Source organism: Cryptotermes secundus, unplaced genomic scaffold, assembly GCF_002891405.2.
Source record: "Cryptotermes secundus unplaced genomic scaffold, Csec_1.0 scaffold42, whole genome shotgun sequence".
NCBI lineage: Eukaryota > Metazoa > Arthropoda > Insecta > Blattodea > Kalotermitidae > Cryptotermes > Cryptotermes secundus.
The window spans coordinates 1,183,982-1,206,913 of record NW_019720161.1 but is presented as its reverse complement, the minus strand read 5'-3'; the positions used below and the strand labels follow the sequence as shown (position 1 = coordinate 1,206,913).

Here is a 22,932-nt window from a genome sequence, read left to right as displayed (position 1 = left end):
AATAGCTCCTCAATTATCCTCAAGGGGCTGAGTGTACCCCGTTCCAGATCCACTACTTCTCAGAAAATCTGGTAGCCCCAGGAATCAAATCCGGACCTCTGGATCTGCAGCCAGGAATTCTGAGTGCCAGACCACAGAGGCAGTCATCTGAGTAAGGCATTGTCAATAAATATTAGAACAGCAGTTATATACATTTTATTTTATTTTCGTTATATGAGGAAGAATTACATACTGTCAGTTATAAATAAGTAATTTTGTTCTCTCTCCCATACACAAAACCACACTTGCCCCAGCTCCCTCCCCCTTTCCCCTCCCACACCCCTGCTTTCACTTGTATATGTGCCCCTCCCCCCTTTCCTCTCTGCTCTCACACAGCTGGGTTTTTTTCCAGGTGCTTTTACCGTTCTCACGGTCTTGTCGCTTGCAGATTCCTTATACTTTTTCTTCTACCCTGAAGATGGAGGCGATACGTTCCTCCGAAACGTCGGTTAACACCACTTATACACGGTGCCAAATCCCAAAAGACTGCTTTCTTCATTGTTGTAATCAGTTTATGAGTAATAAATATTTCTTGGTTTATCCTCCATATACCGTTATGGATCTTTAATTTTACATTATTTGATATCTTCTGGCCAGCAGAAATAAAGAAATAACTGTGTTCTTGATGAAGTATAGCAAGCTTCAGATCAAAGTTTGTGAATCAATGTTCTGTATACGAAGTATTCTCTCTATGCTAGAAGATTCATGGATGATGTATTTATGTATGTAATTAGCCATGTTACAACATTCTTCAAAAGATATATTCTGTAAATAGAAGTGATTCTCAAGTATTTCTTTCTTAGATTGTATATGAACTTGCAGCCACCCAAATTACCACTCATGATCCACATGGAGCCACAAACAACTGAGAAACATTACTCTGAAGAAATCACCCCAGAAAGTATAAATATGTCATACTTCCTTTATTTAGTTTTAGTGTACTAAAAGGAAGGATACTTTTCTTGTTATTTAAAACAATCTTCTTCATGCATAATGAATATTTCAAATGTTGCAGCGTGAGAAAGAACGAGGGTCACACATCTCATACATGTTCCGATTACCATTTGCTGCTGGCAGTGTTTTCAGTGCAAGTATGCTGGACACTTTGTTATACCAAGCATTTGTTAAGGATTATGTCATCACATTCGTGCGTCTTCTTCTCGGCATCGATCAAGCTCCAGGATCCGGATTCCTAACATCGGTAAATATGTAGTCATAACTGCACTGTAGTATGCAAGATATAGTGCATAAGGGTATATGATACTATTTCATACAACATGTAACAATAAATACTGTATATTTATAGAATTCAGAATTTGTTAATAGAGTTAAGGGAGAAATTATTACATGATTTGACCATGTGAGAAGTTTTTACAATTAAGTTTATTTCAGTCCAATGTGACACATAATGCTTCCACCACTTTAGCACTTAGTTACCCAACATGTTTCAATTCATAATTAATCATCATCAGAGGTATTCCTCTACAATCAGGAATCCACTAATACGTAAAAGTTTTTAAGAGTAGAAACACTTAAAACATTTATGATGCTCACTATATGTAGTTGTTGATTTTGGTTGTATAGACGTTGACATAATTTTTTTTTGTGATAAGAACGTTTTTGAAATGTATTACTTAGAAGTGGCGTAGTTGGAATCACTCCCTAAAGGATAATTAAGAATGTTCCACGTATTTTATATAAAATATTCAATTTGTTTCACCACAGCAGCCTTCCTTACGTTAAAATTATGTTTATGAGTATGTGCATAAACTTATTTTAAGATAAGAGTTTTATTCTTGAACCAATGTGGGTTGGTTTTATCTTCCTTAGCAGAGGAATTGTCGTCTATCCCTTGGTGGTGTGTTCTTGTTATTAACGGTGTGATTTGCATGAGTGCTGTGCTGCTTGTGCTGAAGAAGTGTAAGAAGTAATGTATTATTTGAGGTTTTCACGGCAGTGACTATGGAGAATGCCGTCTTCCAGGATGTGGCACCATGTGATCATGTGTGAACTGACATTTTGGAGGAATGTATCGCCTCCATCTTCAAGGAATAAAGTCCATGAGCAAGGAACCAGGGTGAGAAGGTGGCTGCTCTTGCTGGTTCCTCGCTCACACAAGATCTACAGGGTGCCACATCCCAGAAGACAGCCAGCATTCTCCATGTAAAAGGAAAGATAGGAACAAAATACTAAGTCAGACATTAGAATTCAATTTCAAAGGAAAGAGATCTGTTGGATGACTCAGAACAAGATGGTTCAGTCAGATAGTGAAAGATGTGAAGGAAACAAATCAGCTCCTAAGAATCTGAGGAAGATTAACTATGAGATGAAAGAAGACATTGGAGAAGTATATCCACAGACCTGCAAAAAAAAAGTGAAATGATAACAATGAAAAGAAGATGAAGAAAGATAGAGGGGGAGAGAGGGAGGGAGGATACTATTGAAGTAGTAGCAATAGTGGAAGGGTAGTATTTCATCTGAAAAATTAAGAAAATTTCGTTTCATTGGAAGGACCGAATTGGATTGCATCTCAACCCACATCACTCCAAGACCAAGGTTTTTGGTCTTCTGTCTGCACCGGAGGTGCATAGCCATATTTCATAACTGGGTGTCAGTTTACTTGACCTATATGAGATAGACTTAGTAAGAGAAATTGTTGTGAAGTAATTTTTTTTTCTTGGGGTGGATTGAGACTGAATCCACTTGGTACGTCGGCCACTATCTGGCCTATAGCATCAGTCCTGGATGATAGATGATGACTGTGGAGCAGTAAGTGAAATGAGAATTGAAAAGTCAAATCAAGTACTTAGAGATAACATGCCTAATGCCACTTTATCCACCACAAATCACACATGAACTTATTTGCGATTGAACTGAGGCTGCCGAGGTGATTAATGGCATGCCCTTTGGTATCAAGTAAGTACTGAGAGATAATCATGTGTTGTGTTGCAGATGAAGATAATGAAAGATGACATGTGGATCAGAACCTATGGGCGTTTGTACCAGAAGCTGTGTTCCACAACCTGTGAAATTCCAATTGGAATTTACAGGACGCAGGATACATCTCTGTCTGACTCATCACACGTGAGTAATTTTAGCTAAAAAGTTCTGCTGGAGAGGGTGTGTGCATATGCCACCAAAGAGAGGATCAAAGAAATAAAAAATACAGAATATGTTAGACATTCCTCATGAATCTTCAGAATTAATGGATTTGGGGACTTTTTCTATAATCCAGTTTTTCTAGAAACTTGAGTAGGTGTCTTCCCCCACTCACCTGAGGACAGAAACAGACCCAGCTTCCGAAATGTCTTGTTTTCTAGTTCTTAGAATACCAGACGATGGAAAAAGTAAAAAAAAAAAAATACAGCAATTCTAAGTGTTACACATCATTGTCAGAACCCTTCACAATCTACTCATGAATCTTGTTTTATCACATTATTTGAATTCAAATCAAAGGAGCCATTGTGTGGCACCGGTGGCAACCGGTGGCAAAAGAATTTAATACATCAATCTGAAAGTGATTCATAATGATTTCTTTAAATTTCTAGCAAATTTTAAAGCATATTCTTGTCATCAGGATTTTTCATAAGCGTCTGTCATGTAACTTTGGCTTTCAGATGTTACCCAAGTTGTGTTGAAGTTCCATCAATGATTTGGCATATATTGCAGTACTTTCTTTAGGGTGAATGAGAGGGAAAGAGAAGTGGACCCTCAACACTCCCCCCTTCTCTCCCTTACTCACACTGTCAGACATATATTGGATCACTTCCTAATTATGTAACATTTACCCAGAAATGGCATGTTCTATATCCATCTTTGGATCTCTTGAACTTACAGTAAATATAAATACAATACAATACAATACACTGGAAAGGCTTGAACACATAATATGGCTAAACTTTGAAAGCTGAATTGTTGTTCTTAGGTCTTCACATCCCGCATTCTGTGAGGTTTATCGAAATTCTGTGTCTAAGTTGTTCCAACGTTTCGACATAAATCACAGGTGCCATCTTCAGGCTGAATGAGGTGTACTGTGAGACTTGTGTCGCATCCACTTTTTTCCTTATTTGCTCTGAAGATGGTAATTGAAATATACACTGAAATGTTGAAACAATTTCATCATGTGCTGCAGCTAAACCCCAAAGCCAGAATTACATATGTGAAAGCCAAAGTTATATATTAAATTTTAAAGGACTCAAACATTTATCAACTTACAGTTTCTTTCAACACACTGTAATCTGTGTTACTGACAGCATTATTAAACAAACAACATATAAATAAGTTTTCTGAAATCTGTAAGAATTATAATTTTCCCCTGACAGAGAACACAATCAGATCTTATTGCTATATATATGTAGTATCCACTGAATGTAGCAGTTATTGTGAGTTTTCACTGAGAATTTTGTCCACTTCATATAATCAAATTTTTCATAACACATATCTTACGATATTTTAAATGTGAAAAACTTAATATGTTTCTAACACACAATTTTTAGAATATTCCAGGAAAGATTTCAGCAGTTACATAACCATATTTGCTGAGATGACTAAGATTTTTGCTTTCATTCTTAAGGTATTCTAGTTCTTAGAGAAGCTTACTGACCTTTCTGTTCATTTCACACCCAGTAAATGAAATCCTGGCTTTATTGCAAAAGAGTTTATTCCATTTTCCACAGCTGTAAGCCTTGGATAAGCACTTGAACAGCTGATATAACTTTCTACAAACTTCTCACTGGCTGACCAAAAGTAACTGAAAATTCATCATGCAAGGAGCAACACTATATTTGTATATATGTAAAAAAATCAATTAGTTTAATAATTAAACTGACTTGTAAAGAAATATCTATAGAAAATATATAGTATGTTAGACTAATTATGCAGAAACATACATGTATTATAGCCATAAATTTGCTTTGATAAATGTTTGTTTTCTGTTATATTACTTGCCAAATCTGAAACTGCATAGCTTCTTGCATGTTAGATGAAAAATTGTATCTTTTTAATTTATATCAATGAATAATTTAAATGTATAGACAACGATTAGTGATGTTTAGCATGATTAATTATATTAAAATTGTAGTTAAATGGGTATCTTAATATTTTTTAGTGTAAAACGTAGAGATCTAACAATATTGTAGCATCTGCAAAATGAAAGTGTTAGTAAATTCAAGTAGAGGTAGAAATAGCCTTGTCCATGGCAATACTTCAGGCTTGGGTTGCAGTGCTACTGCAAATGGTTGTACAGCATGCAGTTAGCATCGTTTTAGGTTCGGTATATCGTTAACAATGACCCAGGAGCTCAATCACTATAATGACTAGGCTACATACAGGCTGGATAAATGGAGAAGCAACATTCAATTTCTGGTGGGAGTAGATGTTATCTCTTCACCGACACATCCAGACTGGCTCTGGGGCCCACACAACCTCCTGCAGAATGTGTACTCAGGATAAAGTTGCCAGAATGTGATGCCGACCATTCCTCTCCATCTAGTGTCAGTGCTGAAAATGAGTGGAGCTAACCTCCACCTCTGCATGTATTTTCTTGGCGTGGTCCTTAAATTAAGAATAGGGATAACTTATCCTAAATATTGTTTAATTGAAACTGTTATTTACCAGTTTCCATACCCCAATGGTAGCATATGTAATATATTCAGTCGTTGCTGGAAATAGTTGGATGAATTGGTACAAAGAATGTAGGATATATATATATATATATTGTGTATATATGCATATATATATCCTGATAGCTTAATATTGTGCATGGCAATGACTATGTGTAATTACACTCTAGCTGTTAACCAATGACGCTTCGTGAAACTGTACTTTATATATATGTTTAGTAACTCTCTTCTTTTGAATTTGTTTCTTGTCTATATTCTATACAGAAAAAAGTTTTCACCATATTTCTAAGAATGGGTTAAGGTAGAAGGTTACTGCCTTCTCGGACATTATGCCATATATTTCAGTAAAGACGTATTAATATTTTGGAAGAACCTGCTGCATCCATCTTCAGAGTAGAAGCATGAGGAACACACAGAAAGTAATCAGCAGTATAGGGAAGTAGGAACAAACTTTGGTTAAGAGCAAACAGATTGGAGGAATGTAAGTTGAATGGTATAGATAGTCTTAATAGTATACATCCTGTTGTGTGTCATATATAGGATATATAACATGCATAATGGGGGCAGTCTACACAATAATATTCCTGACAAATAAAATAGACACTATTGTATCAACATTTGTTTTATTTTGCTGTTGACGCTACATGTTTTGGCCCTTATATTGGGCCATCATCAGGCATGTATGTACGAAGGGGTAGGCCTACTCGGCCCTTGCACTTAGACCTCAGTGGTCCATTGTGCTTCCTCTTTTTAATTATTCCCTCAGCAACCCCACACTTCGGATGAAGCTCAGGATTTTGGACATGGGGGCGTCGAAATAGTCACTTGGTTCCATAAATTACTGACCCAAGTGATGTAGTCTTAAAGAAGCTAAAGCCTCACATTCACACAGGACGTGTGTGGCTCTTTCATTTTCTGACACATCATCAGGCATACAGTGATACTAGTCTTAGTTCTTGAATTTCGTCTAATTTCAATATGGATCCATATTGTGTTCTTGTAAGTTTTCAATGAATAAACTGAATTTTCAGTTAAAACTTAAGTACTTAGGCAGTAAAATTTAGATTTAAAAATTAAAACTTAATAATTAAAATTGTACAGAAATGATATATTTTGTATAGATAGGAATAGTAGTAAAAGGTAAAATGTGAAGAAAAGTGAAAAAATGTCTAAATAAAAGTAAAATGTGGCTATATGTTCCAATTCCGTTCACACCACTCTCATTGGTTTTCCCATAGCCACTTTGTATCTACATATGTGGCCTTTTTCAAGGCCATAAGATCTCATTTATTTTACATCAAAGAAGCTTCTGCAATGTTTTATTTTTTTTTTACCAAAATTAAGACAATAAAAACTATCCAAAATATTTGTCAGTATTTGGGATTTTAGGTTGTCAAAGCATTGACTCATGAAACTAATTTCTTTTGGGATATAAAGCTGTGTAGTCTGGTAGAAGATTACCAACATTCTTCTGAAACACTGGCGAACTTCTACCAGGCTACACATCATTACGTCCCAAATCACAGTTATCTTCATGAGTCAGTTTACTAACACACTTCATCACAATCCTTTAGAATCTCTGAACCCTAACAAATTTTTGTGCGCAGATTTACAGACACACCTCTGCCAATGCTTGATGAAACTTCCAGTCACTGGAGTCAGACTTTTTTAAAGATCCATAGCATCATTGTTTAATTTGATATTCCCATAGCCTGCAATTATTTTCTTTAATTTCCTTATATATATGGAAGATGAAAAAACAATTGAGGAAGGAAAACATATTCTTAATTGTACCATTCCCTTAGTCTCCCTTTCAAACTTGCGTAACAAGTTCAGTTATAAAATGGCAAGAAGATACGTTTTATTAGTGATTCTCTGTATCATAAGAATTTATATAACAACAAACGAATTGATTTGTTCTTCCAATGCAGTTTATTTTTAACTTTCATCAGCTGCTATCCAGGTTTTTGTCATTAGTGCATACATTCTCTATCAGTCATGTTCCTGTTTCTTCAAGCTTGACGAGGACAATGACTCTGATGGTGTTGGGGTCACTTACAGACCCAAATCACAAATCTCACAATGTCTGGGTTGCGTTCAAAATCAGACCTCCACGGTGAGTAAGCTACTGATGTGTGCCAGCACACATAAGAAAACAAAATAATTGTTAAAAAAAATTGGTCAATGCCTATTTTAGAAACAATATTTTATTCTTTCATTTTGCATAAATTTTGGACAGTTATTGCATGTAATAATATCTTTTATTTCAAGTTTCATATTCGAACTTAAAAACTTGATGTATTACATGTAATCCAAATACATGTGTCCCAAAATTGTTTACATTCATAACATCACAACCTAAAATGATATTATAATTTTGTAATAGTCACTGCATGTCAGTGTATCCTTCTGTTTCAATTTCTCCATACTTTCAGTGTGTATTTTGTGCACTATAAACAGTATTGAAAGGATCAGAGTTGATGAAAATTGTGTATCAAAATTAAAGTATTTGTATTATATTAAAGGAATAACTCATAGAGTGACTGAAATATACAGGACATCGAAACAACACATCCAAGTTATCTGAACAGACTACTGAGCAGGCATTTTAGATTATTCTAAGACTTTCCTGTTAACCACATTTTAATTTCTTTAGCACTTTATGTCTTACTTCATTTCATTTGTTAGAGCCATTCCACTTTTATCAAAACATACATCAAATTTGTGTTTACCAGAAGCCTTATATGTGATCTAGTACATCTGAGTTACCAGTTTTACTTCTGGTAAATTTTATGTTGATACAACAGAGGTATGATCTCTTGAAGTCTACCTACATACTTTAACTAAGTGATATGATGTCATATCAGGTATGTAGCCACAGCCATAATTGAGTGATGTTCAACACCTAAGCCCCGAAACCACAAAATAATCAGTAATGTTAGATTATTTTAGGTCTAACCGTGACCCATCAGAGAGGTTGGTGAAAGTTAATTCTTCCTTCATTTTCTTTATCACGTTCATATCTTTACTTCCTTCCATATTGCTATTCCTCTCCCCCATTTGTTATATTGTCATTCTTTCCTATTTTCTTCCTTCTTTCTTCCTTGCTCTCCTCCATGGTATAATATTTTGCTCACTCCCATCTTCCATTTGTTTATGCCTTTCTCTCATATTGATTTTAATCTCTTCTACTTGTCAGTGCTGTCATTCCTCCTTTTATTCTCTCAGTGACAGGATCCACATCTTAGCAAAGATAGATTGCATTTTCCTTGAGCATGAAAGGAATTGGCTATTATTTATATGCAGATGACATGTTATAATTCTTGCTCCATACAGAATAGTCAGTCTTCTAGTTCTGTCTTAAAACATATGCCACATTCAGTTGAAATTATTTCTTATTTAGGATCTCCTCAACAGAATTTTTGTGAAATACCAAATGAGATCCACATTTCTTTTGCACATTACATGTTATAAATAACATGTTCATTATATGTATGTCGCACTGCATGTCCTTGTAGTTACAGGCGTGTTTTAACTGTGGAACACTGCATGGAGACTTAATGGCACACAATTACATATTCAAATCAGTGGAATATTTTCTGTGTGAAAGTAAAGTGTATTTAGAGTATGGGAGATAGCATGAAGCAGATATTCGTTCAAAAATGTGCCTGTCAATTAATCTGTGTCTTATAAGTAGGATTTGTAGTGCTTATATGACATATAAATAAATTCTCTTTTTCTTGGCCATGCACTAAATTCTTAACATATCAAGATTATATGCCACTTCACTGGAAATTTCGTCAAGATTATATGCCACTTCACTGGAAATTTCGTTTCAAACTAATTTTCTATATACAAATCAACTACTATAGTTGAACACTTGGTATATGTATGTAATACAGTCTTGTAAATCCAATACATCAGAGTTCATTGGTTAAACACTACTAATTCTAGTATGTTTCATATGTACTAAAACATTATTTGGCCATATAGGTCTATTATCAGGTATGAATGAATAAATGTATAAGGGGTGGGCCTTCTCAGCCCTTGCACTGCGACCTACAGTAGNTCTATAGCAGTTGCCAGAAAGGCAATCGGGGACTGGACAAATATGAAGTACAAAAAATACTGGGGATCCTTGACTGGACTCAGGCAAGCAAAGGGACTCATACGAGGACCCTCTGCTAAAAGAGTGAAGAAACTGTTGAAGTTAAACAGGCACCAGCTACGATGGGTGGTGGAACTTCTTACAGGACACTGTCACCTTAAAGGACACCTCTTCAAACTGGGACTAACAAGGGAATGGTCTTATCCGACATGTCAAAACCTGCCCTGTTTTTTTTCACTATAAGAGTACACACAACAAAATCCACTGTCAAAATTTTAGCTGCTAATATGCACTGCAAGTATTTTTTTTAAATTGCCAAAGTTACTAATTTTTTCTGTACATGAAACTGCTTGTACCTGAGGTTTGTACAACCCCAGCCTAGGCTGTGAGTCAGCCATGTTACGTGTTGCGTACTGCTCTGCTCTGCTCCGGCTCTGCTAGGGGTGCACATTTCTCCAAGGGTCTGGTAGGCTACAATATTGTTCATGTTCAGCAATTTTTAAAAAATACTTGCAGTGCATACTAGCAGCTAAAATTTTGACAGTGGATTTTGTTGTGTGTACTCTTATAGTGAAAAAAAACAGGGCAGGTTTTGACATGTCGGATAAGACCATTCCCTTGTTAGTCCCAGTTTGAAGAGGTGTCCTTTAAGGTGACAGTGTCCTGTAAGAAGTTCCACCACCCATCGTAGCTGGTGCCTGTTTAACTTCAACAGTTTCTTCACTCTTTTAGCAGAGGGTCCTCGTATGAGTCCCTTTGCTTGCCTGAGTCCAGTCAAGGATCCCCAGTATTTTTTGTACTTCATATTTGTCCAGTCCCCGATTGCCTTTCTGGCAACTGCTATAGAGATGCCACAGGCTGGTTCAGGTCCTATGAATGGATGTTCAGCCCTAATCTTGGCCAATTGGTCTGCTGTTTCGTTTCCAGCAATAGCCTCATGCCCCGGCACCCATCTCGGTTGTACCCTGTTATGTTTGGCCAGTTCCATGAAGGTTTGGTGGCAATCCCAGACCAATTTTGAGTTGATCTGGTGTTTGTCAAGTGCTTTAAGTGCAGCCTGGCTGTCAGATAGAATGTAGATGTTCCTATTTCTATAGTTCCTATCTAAATTCTCTATAATACATGCCTTAATGGCATATACTTCTGCCTGGAATACTGTTGTATACTGTCCAAGTCTGAAACTAAGTTTCCGCCTTGTGCCACAGCAGAACACACCAGCTCCAGTGCCCTTATTTATCTTGGAACCATCTGTATACCAGATCAATCCCCCTTTTCTTTCGGGCCAAAATCCATCTTCACGTTCACTCCTGTCAGGAAATCTGACTGTGAAGGGTTTTTCATATACATGTCTCAGTATCATTTTGTCAGACCCCATTTGTAATATGGGTTTTTTTTTTTCATGTCCTGAGTTATGTATGCATGGCCGAAACCATCGGATCTAGGTTTCCTTTGATCACTGCACTGGAGACGGTAGATTCCTGCCCTGGCCTCTGCTTCCAACTATAGATGCAGTGGGGGGGGAGTCCAAGGAGTATCTCCAGTGCAGCTGTTGGAGATATTCGAATTGCTCCTGTGATACCCAAGCAAGCCAGCCTTTGCAGTTTGCTAAGTTCTGCCTTGCTTGTCTTGAGTTTAACTCTGGGCCACCATACTATGGTGCCGTATGTAATTATGGGTCTTACAAACACAGTATATATCCCCTGCACAACGTGCGGCTGCAGTCCCCAAGTTTTACCAAACATGCTTCTGCATGTCCAAAAAGCCTTATAGGCTTTATTGATGACCTTGTCCAGCTGCTTTTTCCATATCAGTCCCTTGTCTAATACTAGACCAAGGTACTTGACATTGCTGAAGAGCTGGATCATCTTATTGAAGAGGGTCGGTTCCTTAAGGCCCTTTATATTTCTCTTCCTGGTAAACGGGATAATTACCGTCTTATTGGAATTGATAGAAAGACTTGTTCTTTCACACCATCATTGGACCATGTACAGAGCTGTTTGAAGACGCTCTGATACTGTCAAAAGAATTTTCCGTTTCTGAGGATTGCTATATCATCAGCATATCCTATTGTATAATACCCATCATCATTAAGTCCCCACAGGAGATCATCGACGACCAGGCCCCACAGCAGATGGCGAGAGCATGCCCCCCTGTGGACACCCCCTAGATGTGGACGCCCCCAGAGATTCTCCCGATAATGTAGCAGCTATGGTTCTGCTTTCCAACATAGCACTGATCCACCTGCATATTGCAGGCTCTATGCCATGCTATCCAGTGGCATGTTTGATTATATCAAATGAGGTTCTGTCGAAAGCTCCCTCTATATCAGGAATGCTCCTAAGGCAATATCCTTGTGTTCAGTCGCACTTTCTATGTGTGTTACCACGTTGTGTAGTGCGCTTTCGGTAGATTTACCTGTTTGGTAGGCATGCTGGTTTCAGTATCAGGTATACATGATTCATTAAATAACTACACTTTATTGTAATGCTGCATTGCATGTGAGATTTGAAAATTTAAATGTTTATTTTTTAAACACCAGTTGGATCCTTGTTAAAATAATGTATTGTGTGTTTTTTCTATATCATTTTGTCTTATGTTCCATCTGTTGTCATTGGCAACTGCATAATACATTATATTTAGATTATTTTAACAAGGATCCAACTTTGTTTTTAAAAAGTAAACTTATAGACCTTCACATCTCATACTAAATTAAGTATTTCAGTGCAGTGTAACAATTTAACGAATCATACATGCTTCATGGTGGCTCCTTATGCCTGTACCATGTTGTAATATAGTATCTGGAACATATCTTAAGCTGTGTTTAACCAATAATGTATGAAGTGTTGCATTTACAAGACTGTGTTATACATATGCATATCAAGCACTCAATTAATGCTCAGTTTCAATACTCTAAACTAGTTGCTTTGTACATCTACAGTACTCAATCAACATGGGAGACGAAGCTCGAGACAATCATACACAAATGATTGAGAGGGCCGAAATTGCAAATCTGGTTCGTTCGCGAATGGAGAGCCTTAATCTTCCCAGCATTGATTATGATGATGTCAGTGAGAAGAGGAACAGCTTGTCCTATGTAATCATCAACCCCAGTTGTGATCTGAAGCTGGAAGAGGGTGACATAATGTAAGTGTCGTTTTTTTATATTCTACCTAAATGAATTATTTATGTCAAGTTCATAACCTATATTGGAATATTAAAAAAATTATGACTGTAATTGGTAATGTTCTGTAACCAACCGTAGAAATGCCAAGTGCTGAAAAATCTAACTTTTTACAGAAATTGTTATACCTCACAGCATGTAAGAGCTCTTGGCATGCTGTCTGAATTTCATAGCATTTAGATAAAATGCTTCACCTGCATTTGCAGAATTCTGTGGACTTGTAATATTCAGCATATAGTTTGCCCATGAATTTGTATCTAGCAATGCACAACTGAAGCTGCCATTTCTGGGATTAAAGGAATTCAGAATGAAGCAAAAACATGTAAGATTTGAGGTTTTCATGGCGGTGACTATGAAGAAAGCAGTCTTCTGGGATTTGGCACCGTGTATATGTGGTGTTAACCGACGTTTCGGAGGAACGTCGGTTAACACCACATATACATGGAGCCAAATCCCAGAAGACTGCTTTCATCGAAGCAAAAGCATGTTTGAAGAGTTCTATCTTCTGGGATATAATGTCCGTTGAAAGTCAACTGACGTTTCAGAGGAACATGTCACCTCCATCTTCAAGGTTGAATAATAAGCCAAACATGAAACCAGCATGAAAACAGATGGCAAGCACAGCAGGCAGAGCAAATCCTACAAAAGCATGTTTGCTTGCATATTGGTACACCACACATTCATTAAAATTAACTGATACATCTGAGATTATTTTTTGACCCATGAGAATCATGATGGGACCTAAAATCGGTCTTCACTATGTCTGCCTGCATCTTGTCAGTTCAAAATGTTCATAACATAAATTGCTGTCTTCTGAAGCATTGTGTCAAAAGTATGAGACAAGATAATGTAGGTTCATTTATCACTCATATGAATTGCACTTACGAAAATTAAATTCACCTGTAAGTGATTAAGCTACTTAGTTCTGTAATCTCGCACTTCATTTGTATTTGTAAGATACTTAAGTCAAGTACTGATCAGAACTAGGTGTTCTGAGGTATTACATTCTTTCACTCATTTCTTTTATTTTCCATATATCCATACAGGTAACATACCTCTGTCTGTTCGTGAGGATTAAGTAATAAACCTTCAGCTACCATGGAAGATAGAACACTACTTGACTCTGTGGACATGTGTTAGCCCTTCAAGAAGGCTGTGCTCCACGGAGTTAATTATCTATAGATGCACAACACAAGTGTAACATTTTTGAGGTTCTGAATTTCCATTTTAATGATCCTATTCCCCACCTTTGTATGTTGAATCAAATGTTTTATATATATGTATTCAAGCATACCCATTTAATCCTGCAGCTATCTGGTTCGGCCCAGTCCATTCTCTGCCCAAAAGACTTTCGAGCGCCACAACAGTCGACGTAAGTCTAACATCAGTTTCTGCTCGCAGCAGCTTGTGCAGCAGATGGCTGCAAGTTCTCAGGCTGGTAGCCGGAGGGGGTCAGGTCTGGGTCTCTCTGGCTACACAGCCCCTCGTCCACCTCCACTTGTCACAACCAAAGCCAACTCTCTGTCACTTCCAGACAGCCCAACTGTAGTAGGCGGCAGCCCTGGGTACAGAGGGCGTTCAAACTCCCTTCGTGTTGTGGATGATATCCTTTTGCGCCGTTCCAATTCCCTGAGGCAAGGACTCGCATCAGTTGGAAGCGGAAGGAGAAAAAGTAGTTTGGAAGATTTGGGAGTTGCTTTTGCAGGTGTTTCCCACCCAGCAAACCACAATCCCATCAAGATTGCTCTGAATGGCAGCATCGGACTTGAAGTAACACCACCAGATGAAGGCAGTACGCCCAGTGTATCGAGTAGCTGTGGCCTGCTGAACAGTGGACCATCAGGCCTTAGAGTTGAGGTTGGGGTTGACACAAGTGCAAATGGTGGTGCCTCTGGTGGAGGTCTTGGTAGCGGAGTTGCAGCCTCTGGAGGATCAGATGCATGTAGTGCAGGTTTGGATATATCTGGTTTAGGGAGTTGTAATGGGGATAACTGCCTCAGTACAGGACAGGTGTCAACCATAGCACAAGGCACCGTGACGGACCCTCAGCATCTTCAGGGCACTCTTGTATGATATCACCTCATGTGGGGGAGGAGACTCAGTAGCGTGGTTCGCAACAAGTGGCTGTGAACCAAGCTCCTCACTTCCACATCACTTTTCTTTCAGTGCACAAAACAGCTGCACCAAATTGCACATTGGCCTTATTGACTTTTTGAAGATCATCAAAATAATTTGATTATCACTTTGGAATCACATTTCAGATTGCAACTTGGCAGGGAAATACATGTTTCTAGCAAACTGGGGAAATTATGAGAATTTGAGATGGGAATAGTTGTTTAAGAATATTTTATCTTATGGGAACAATTCTTCAAAATAACATAGGAGATAGCTGTTGAAAACTTGCAAATTTATTAATTAATAGCCCCTTTTATTAGAAAGAATCAAAACAGTGAAAATGTATTGCAATTATTGAACAAATGAAGGAAAATTGAGGTATAATAGAAGTACTCATGAAATGAACAGGACAAAGAATAAGTATATACATTCATTGTACATTGGACTGTAATATAATGAACTGTATATTGATATTTATTTTATCCATTGTGTATATGTATGCCATACTTTTGCTTACCTTCCACTGTGAGAGTGTGACTGTGACATGAGAATATCGTGACATCTTGGTGTGAGGTTATGTACACCTCAACAGCAATTTAAGCCCATTCATTTTATTGTATATTCTGTTTGAGACCTGATCTCTGAGAGCTAAGTAAAATGTTAGTTTTTATTGGTCTGGAATTAAAGATGAATGGGAATTTTGGTAAGAATGGACAATGAGGTGCAAGTAAAGATGCAAATTAAATACAACTACCCATTATAGATACAGATGCTGATCTATATAACGGACTTAAAAAAAAAATACAACTTTGTCCTAATGCACTCAACGAATTTAGTCTGATTTCAATGAGTAGCACTCATTTTAGTGCAAATTGCTTGCTGGCTGGCCAGTCAAGAGAGGTAGGAAGGAAGAGGAGTAGATTATTGTGCAGGTGGCAGAAGAGGACTTTATGGGAAGAAGGAAGATATTATGTTCTGTTTATATGACTTGACCTCCTGCAGTTTTTTTACACAACTCACAAAATTCAAGGAACACCTGTACTTAAATTCTGATAATTATGTCGTGATTTTCTTCTTCTTCTTCTTCTTCTTCTTATTATTATTATTATTATTATTGCTACATATTTATGATAATTTGGTTTGGGGGGAGCAGAAATTTGAATTTTATATTTAGCTGTAAATACTATATTTATTTTTATTTTGCCATAATTTATAGTTCATCTTCTGATTCAGCTAATAGGACCAGCTGATTTTCAATACATGTACGTTCACCATCATGTTCTTCCAAGCAGCTACAGTCTCATTTAGATGACCAGTGATATCATGAAATGCAGTCACTATAAATAATATTTAAACTGAGATTACAGTTCTGATGGTATTGACTATGAAGAGTAGTGACTTCTGTGCAGTTTTGTAAAGTTTTACCAGCATTCTGGAGGCTCAGAGGTCAGCTATGTTTGCATCCTTGCTGGGTTTACTCTTCAGTCCTGCAGATAGTGGCAGGACATTCCTCCAAATGCTGCTAAACTTCTACCAGACTACATGCTTTCACATCCCAGAAGGCAGTACAATTAATTGTTAAATACGTAAATATTGGCCAGGAATGTGTAGTAGTTGTATGCAGTAAAACAGTCTGCCTGTATTAAACTGCTGTTTAACAAATTTATAAATCTAATTTAAACTGTATAAACGAATTCCGGTGCTCATGAATTCCGTTCATCATCATCATTTCCACTATAATGACAATTGAGATCTGTTATGGATATTGCAAAACAGAATCCTTCCATCCTTTCAGAGGTGTTTTCAAACTTCTTTTGCTAATTTAGTGATATTTTGGGGGAGAAATTTTGTTAATGAGGAATATCCAAAAATCAGCAACTGAATTCATTATAAGTGCACTAGTTTTTAGCACGTGATGTAAGTCCTGATTTAGCATAGGACACCAGACGTGCATCTTTACTTACTGTCATTGTCCACAGCAATATAAAAAAAAATGTTACGCATCACGCAATATAGGGCATATCAGAAATGTTAATATTTCTACTAGCATGAGTCGTTTGAGGTAGAAAGTTATCTTACTAGGCCTATCTATTTCGAGCAGTTCATTACTTTTACAGTTAAGTATTAGGGACATAATAATTATCCTTAAAAGTCTGTGAAAATGAAATCTGTCTTAAATAAACTCATTTTAGCTTATCACAGTTAAAGTGTTACATTTTAGTTTTAGTTTTATTCAGACTGCAGAATGGAAATGATCTTATAGACTTTTAGCAATCAGTGATCAACACTTATGCTTGTATGTGTACCTAATGCACTCATACCTTGTGATCTGAGGACACACATAATGCACAGTAATAAAAGTTGAGAGTGGTTTCAGGTATACTTTGCCTCCATTTCACTAATATTTACTGCTTAAATGTCCAGCTCTTATTAATGGTCACAGTTATCAGTGGAAAAAGTATTTATAGAAAATCTGAGATGGTGCTTATGAAAACTTCTATTTTCTGGGATATAACGCCAAGTAGTCCATTAAAAATCAACCAACATTTCAGAGTAACATGTCTCATTCATCCTGAGATTCAACAACTAAGACAAGTAGGCTATGCTTGCTGCCTATTTCATGCTTGTTCTTTGGTTGGCTTATTCTTTGACCCTGAAGATTGAGGCGACGATCTTCACAGATGTCGATCGGCTTTCAGTGGACTGCATTGCATTATATCCTAGAAAATAGAAGTCTTCAGGTCTTTAGGTACAATGTTTTCAACTCACAAGGTTTTGTTGCACCAGGTACATAACATAATGATAGATGTAGAGCATGTATGTATGATGAATGAAAACATTTTGCAGACTTGGATAGAGTATATTTGCTATTTATTTTCTTAAGTCTGGATATTGTACTAAATTGTTTTGGCCTCCTTTGTGAAGGCTAAGTTGACTGCCAGTACAATACCAGAATGGGTTGGATGAGGGAACAAGTAGACAGTAGATATAACATATATATAGATATTTATAATGCGATGTTACGTGGAATTAGATCCACATCTGCTCCCTATATATAATTGCCTTCAATACCCTGTCTCTTTCAACATATGGAGCAGTATTTAGAAATGAACAGATAGCATAAGGTGTGATCCAACAGTAACCAGTTATCTGCATAGACTTATATTGTCAGTAGAAGACTGGAATAACAACATGATCAAGTGCAATTAGAGATGTATTTCAGTAAAATGTTTATATTCAAAGTTCAGATATTTGGGTATATATATTATTATTATTTTGCATTTAAAACTTCTGGCATATTTTTAATTTGATGACCAATAGACATGTATACAATGTCACAGTTTTTTTTTATTACTGGGCGAGGTGGGACTGAGTCCACTTGGTACCATGGCCACTACTGGCCTCTTGTACCAGCCCAAGGTGATAGGTGAAGGTGATTATGGAGCAATTGGTGGAATGAAGATTGGTAAGGGAAACCGAAGTACTCAGAGAAAACCAGCCCCAGTGCCACTTTGTCCACCACAAATCCCACTTGACCAGACCTGGGCTCGAACCCGGGCCGCCGCGGTGGGAAGCCATTGACTAACCATACAAAACGTCACAGTTGGTATGATAACTTAATATGAGAAAGAAACAGTCATAATTTATAACATAGAACTTAAGGTATTATGAATAAAGAACTGCATCACAGGACAGAAAAACTTGGAAAATTCTCGTTAAAGTTCACAAATCAATGTATCCATATCTGTTTAGCTAAATAGAATCATGTATGTTAAAAGAAGGATAGGGTACCTTTAATTAAAGTGTAATGATATTTCTACTTCATCCAAATAAAAAAAACTATTACCAGACAGGACAAATCTGATATAACAGAGACAAATTAGAAAACCATAGAAGAAGTCCAGAGGGAGTTATAAGAGGTTCTATAAATCCCAACATATGAATGATTTCGCATATGATAAGAACTGAAGAAGTGAAAAATTAAGACAAAGAAAAGTAATCATTTAGAAAGAATATTTAATAATGAGAGCTTTCTCTTAAAGTAAACAGGGCTTACATATTAATGGCGATATAAGCATGCAATGAATGTCTTTCAATTTGCAAAACGTATAAACAGTCTTATAATTCAGGCGAAAGAATGGTATCTGTAAGTGAAAATATTTTGAACAGGTGTTTTACCCCAATTTATTTTAAGCTCTTTTGAACTATTCCTATATACACGGAGGGATATTATGAGTTAACAGTGAAAATTAAATCGTAAATATTTATGTTTTGCCCATAAAATAAGTAATCTATACTTTATTAAACATGTTGAACATGGGCAAGTCTTTCCTCAATACATTGTAATATCATGTGCTTCTTGAGAAAATTAGGCATAAAATAATTTAAAACAGGTTTTTCATTACCATGGACTATAATCTTTGTTCTGGCCCTATTCAGAATTAACATTAAAACTGCAGCTTTTACAGACATTGATAAGACTTGTTGAGTGGCAGGAGTTGAGTCCCAGGCAGGATTCANCCCCCCCCCCATGACTTCCGTCTATGAAGGACAACACAATGCAGAAAAATATGGACATATTCATGTCCCAGGCAGGATTCAAACCAGCGATCTCAGTGTTCAAGTGGCCCTGATCTATGCACCTTAGCTCATGCTGATCTCATCAGCAATAATAATTATTTAAAATTAAATATATTTTGGAAAACAAATATATTAAATACATAATAGAATAGGGGGCATGCGATAGCATAGTTGGTTGAGGCACTATGCTACAAGCCGGAAGGTCGCATGTTCAAGTCCCAATCAGGTCATTGGATTATTTTTCAGTTGACCTAATCCTTCCAGCCGCACTATGACCATGGGGTCGCCTCAGCCTCTAACAGAAATGAGTACCAGGAATGTTCTTGGAATATTCTTGGGGGTAAAGGGCAGCCGGTGCGCAGGGCTGACAACCTTGCTGCCATCTATGAGCTGATTGTCTACAAAATGTGAGAACCTCAACATCTCACAACCCTATGGGCCTCCACAGCCTGTTACAGGGATACCTTTACTTTTTTTTATACTTACATAATGGTAGGTAAATTAACATATATGGATATCAGAATTTGAAATTTCACAAACAGCACACACTGACTTCAGTAGCCATAAAGAACGACTTTATTTTAACATTGTACTAGATTAGAGGTTTCCATTTTCAACATTGTGGCAGAATTAATTCCCAATAACATTTTCCATCAGCTGATTTAACAAAGAACTTTAAAAAAAAAATAGACATTGGTGAGAGCATAACTGTTTTTATCTACATGATTTCATAATTAATTTAGAGAGCCAGGATAGCAGAGTCAGTATTTTTGCTAGGATACAGGATGGACAGCCGAGGAATTACAGTTCAGCGTCTGACAGGAGCAAGAAATTTGTCTCCCCTCCATAGTGTCCAGACTGGCACTAGGGCCCACCCAGCCACCTGTACTTCTAATATCAGGAGCCTTTTCTCTGAGGGTAAAGCAGGAGTGTGAAGCTGACCACTCACCATTGTCTATTGCCAACATTAATGATGTTGGCGCTATACCTTCACTCTCCTATGAATCTTCATTGTGTATTGACCAATTAAATAGACCCAGTGAAAAATTTACCATTCACCTTATTTTAATTAATGTAATGAAAACTTCAGTTTACTTAGTCATTAATTGCAAATTACAAATGTCATAGACTCTGAATGATAGCTCAAATATACCATCTGTTTACTTCAGCATTAACCATAGCGTGAAGAGGTTAATAGCTAGCACGTTGTGAACTGAAGGAAGACTTTGAATGAGATTTAAAACCATTGTCAATGATAATTCAAGTCTCTCTACATCATTTTTACAGTTACTGAGCTGTCTCATAATGAATGAAATAAACATCTTATTTAATTTGGAAGTTACAATTAAGTGCACACGTTATACACTTTCAGCACAGGCAAATATAATTCCAGAACTTACTTAGCCTTTTCTCTGGCTTTCAGACTTGAAGTGCACAAATTCCTATTCTAAAAGCATAAAACTCTTCAGGAAATACTGACCATTTTCTTTAGTGCAACTAGTGCTTTGACCCTTCCATGCTACAGATGTACATAAATCTCTACGTCCTTTAACAATTCTTGATCTTAATTAGACAAAGAACTCAACATGGAATAAGCAAAAATAGCTCAGTTGGTATAGTGACTGGCTACAGGCTGGATGACCAAGGGATTGGAGTTCGAGTCCTGGTAGGGCAAGAAAATTCTCTTCTCAACGTTGTCCAGACCGGGTCTGGGGCCCATCCAGCCTCCTGTCCAATGGGTAGCAGGGGCTCTTTCACTGGGACTAAAGTGGCAGGGGCATGAAGCTGACCACTCACCTGCAACTAGTGCTGAGGTCAAGAAAATGTGGATCTATACATCCACTCCCCATACACCTTCATGGTGTAGTGCTTAATTAGTTAAGCACAGGGACAACTTTACCCTTCCGCTCAACATGGAAAGGTTAAGTGGAGTGAATGAGGTAGTGGGCTGGTAATACATAATTTCAGATTAATATGAAGTAACTATTACACATACAGTTAACCACATACTAGAGATCTGGCAGTGAGGAGTGAGTGGGAGGATGTGAATTGTACCCTGCTCCTCTGTTTCATCCACTGATGCTTTCACCTTCCACTCTCCACCTATTGCCAGATGTATGTAATGGCTTACAACCCCTCCCCAACCCCAAAAAGATAATATCTCTGAAGATAGCAATTGCAGTGTTTGCCAAAACAGGAAACATTCTATGCAGCTTATCCCCAGAAGTTGGAAGTTATACAGTAAGAGTGCGTTTATCAAAATCTTGTATGGACATCTGCAAGATTGTCTGCTTCAACCCTACTTACAATTATGTATCAACCCTTTTTGCTATATTGAGTGCATCTTCTTACTAAAATATTAATGCAGTATACTCCAACACCAAGAATAACTGGATGAATTGACATTTGGTAGTCATATCTGAACACCTTCTGGAACATCGTTATGCTTTGCACAATTCTAAATCTGCAATCCAATTTGATCATATTATTACCATACAAATATGAGATTTGAGGTTCACATGATGGTGACTATGAAGGTTACTGCTTTCTAGGTTTTAAATTCCATGTAGTCTTGTAGATTGTTACCAGTGATTCAGAAAAGACTGCTGCCATCATATTCTACCCTGAAGAAGGATACATCAAGTTCATCCAAAACATTTATTACAATCTACAACACTACACAGTGTCATATGCTAGAAGAAAGAGTAATCTTCATTGCAAAAAGTGTTGCAAGTGTAAGTACTTGTGTTGCATGCCAGAAATAACCAGTTTAATGCTTATTGGTGAACTTCGTACCTGTCGATACTAAATATAGCTTACACCAGTAGCAAGGCTCTCTTGTGATACAGTATATTGTTTCTGTTGTGCTATATGTATTTCTGTAATTAGTCATACTAAGAGGGTGAAAGGCTCATTTCAGTTTTCTATGGGGAGCAGCAGATTTGAATACAAAACTGAGAAAAATCTTAAATGAAGAAAAACCATAACCTGAAAAACGTTAAATGGGGGTTCTGCTCTATGAAATATTTATTCACTTCTTAGATGCATTTAGGAAGTTAAAATATGGTATAAACGCAGATGTAATATGTCCTTATTGTGCTTTTGAGGATAATATTACAATCACTGTTACTGGAATTAACTTTTCTTTTTAATATTCCTGTTCTTCTGTTTGGTAACATAATCAAAGACAAATTCTTAACAGTGGCTAGTTGATCTTTCTATAGCCAACATATGCTTGAATACCAATTGTAGTGTGAATGATTGTGTATAAAAAAATATATTGCTTA

The 22,932-nt window shown here is 37.0% G+C and overlaps 1 protein-coding gene across 2 annotated transcripts in view; it reads left to right on the top strand.

The window, feature by feature from the left end:
• LOC111866912 (potassium channel subfamily T member 2) overlaps nucleotides 1-16,175 on the top strand; it is a 534,419-nt gene extending 518,244 nt beyond the window's left edge. Inside the window, exons 22-26 of one of the 2 annotated variants that reach the window (XM_033752480.1) lie at nucleotides 1,055-1,240; nucleotides 2,992-3,123; nucleotides 7,678-7,776; nucleotides 12,707-12,912; nucleotides 14,260-16,175. In XM_033752480.1, coding sequence (XP_033608371.1) covers nucleotides 1,055-1,240; nucleotides 2,992-3,123; nucleotides 7,678-7,776; nucleotides 12,707-12,912; nucleotides 14,260-15,022 — 1,386 coding nt within the window. In that variant the 3' untranslated portion in view covers nucleotides 15,023-16,175. The remainder of the gene's footprint in view (nucleotides 1-1,054; nucleotides 1,241-2,991; nucleotides 3,124-7,677; nucleotides 7,777-12,706; nucleotides 12,913-14,259) is intronic. The other variant, XM_033752482.1, reaches the window with a different exon arrangement.
• The last annotated feature ends 6,757 nt before the right edge of the window (nucleotides 16,176-22,932 follow it).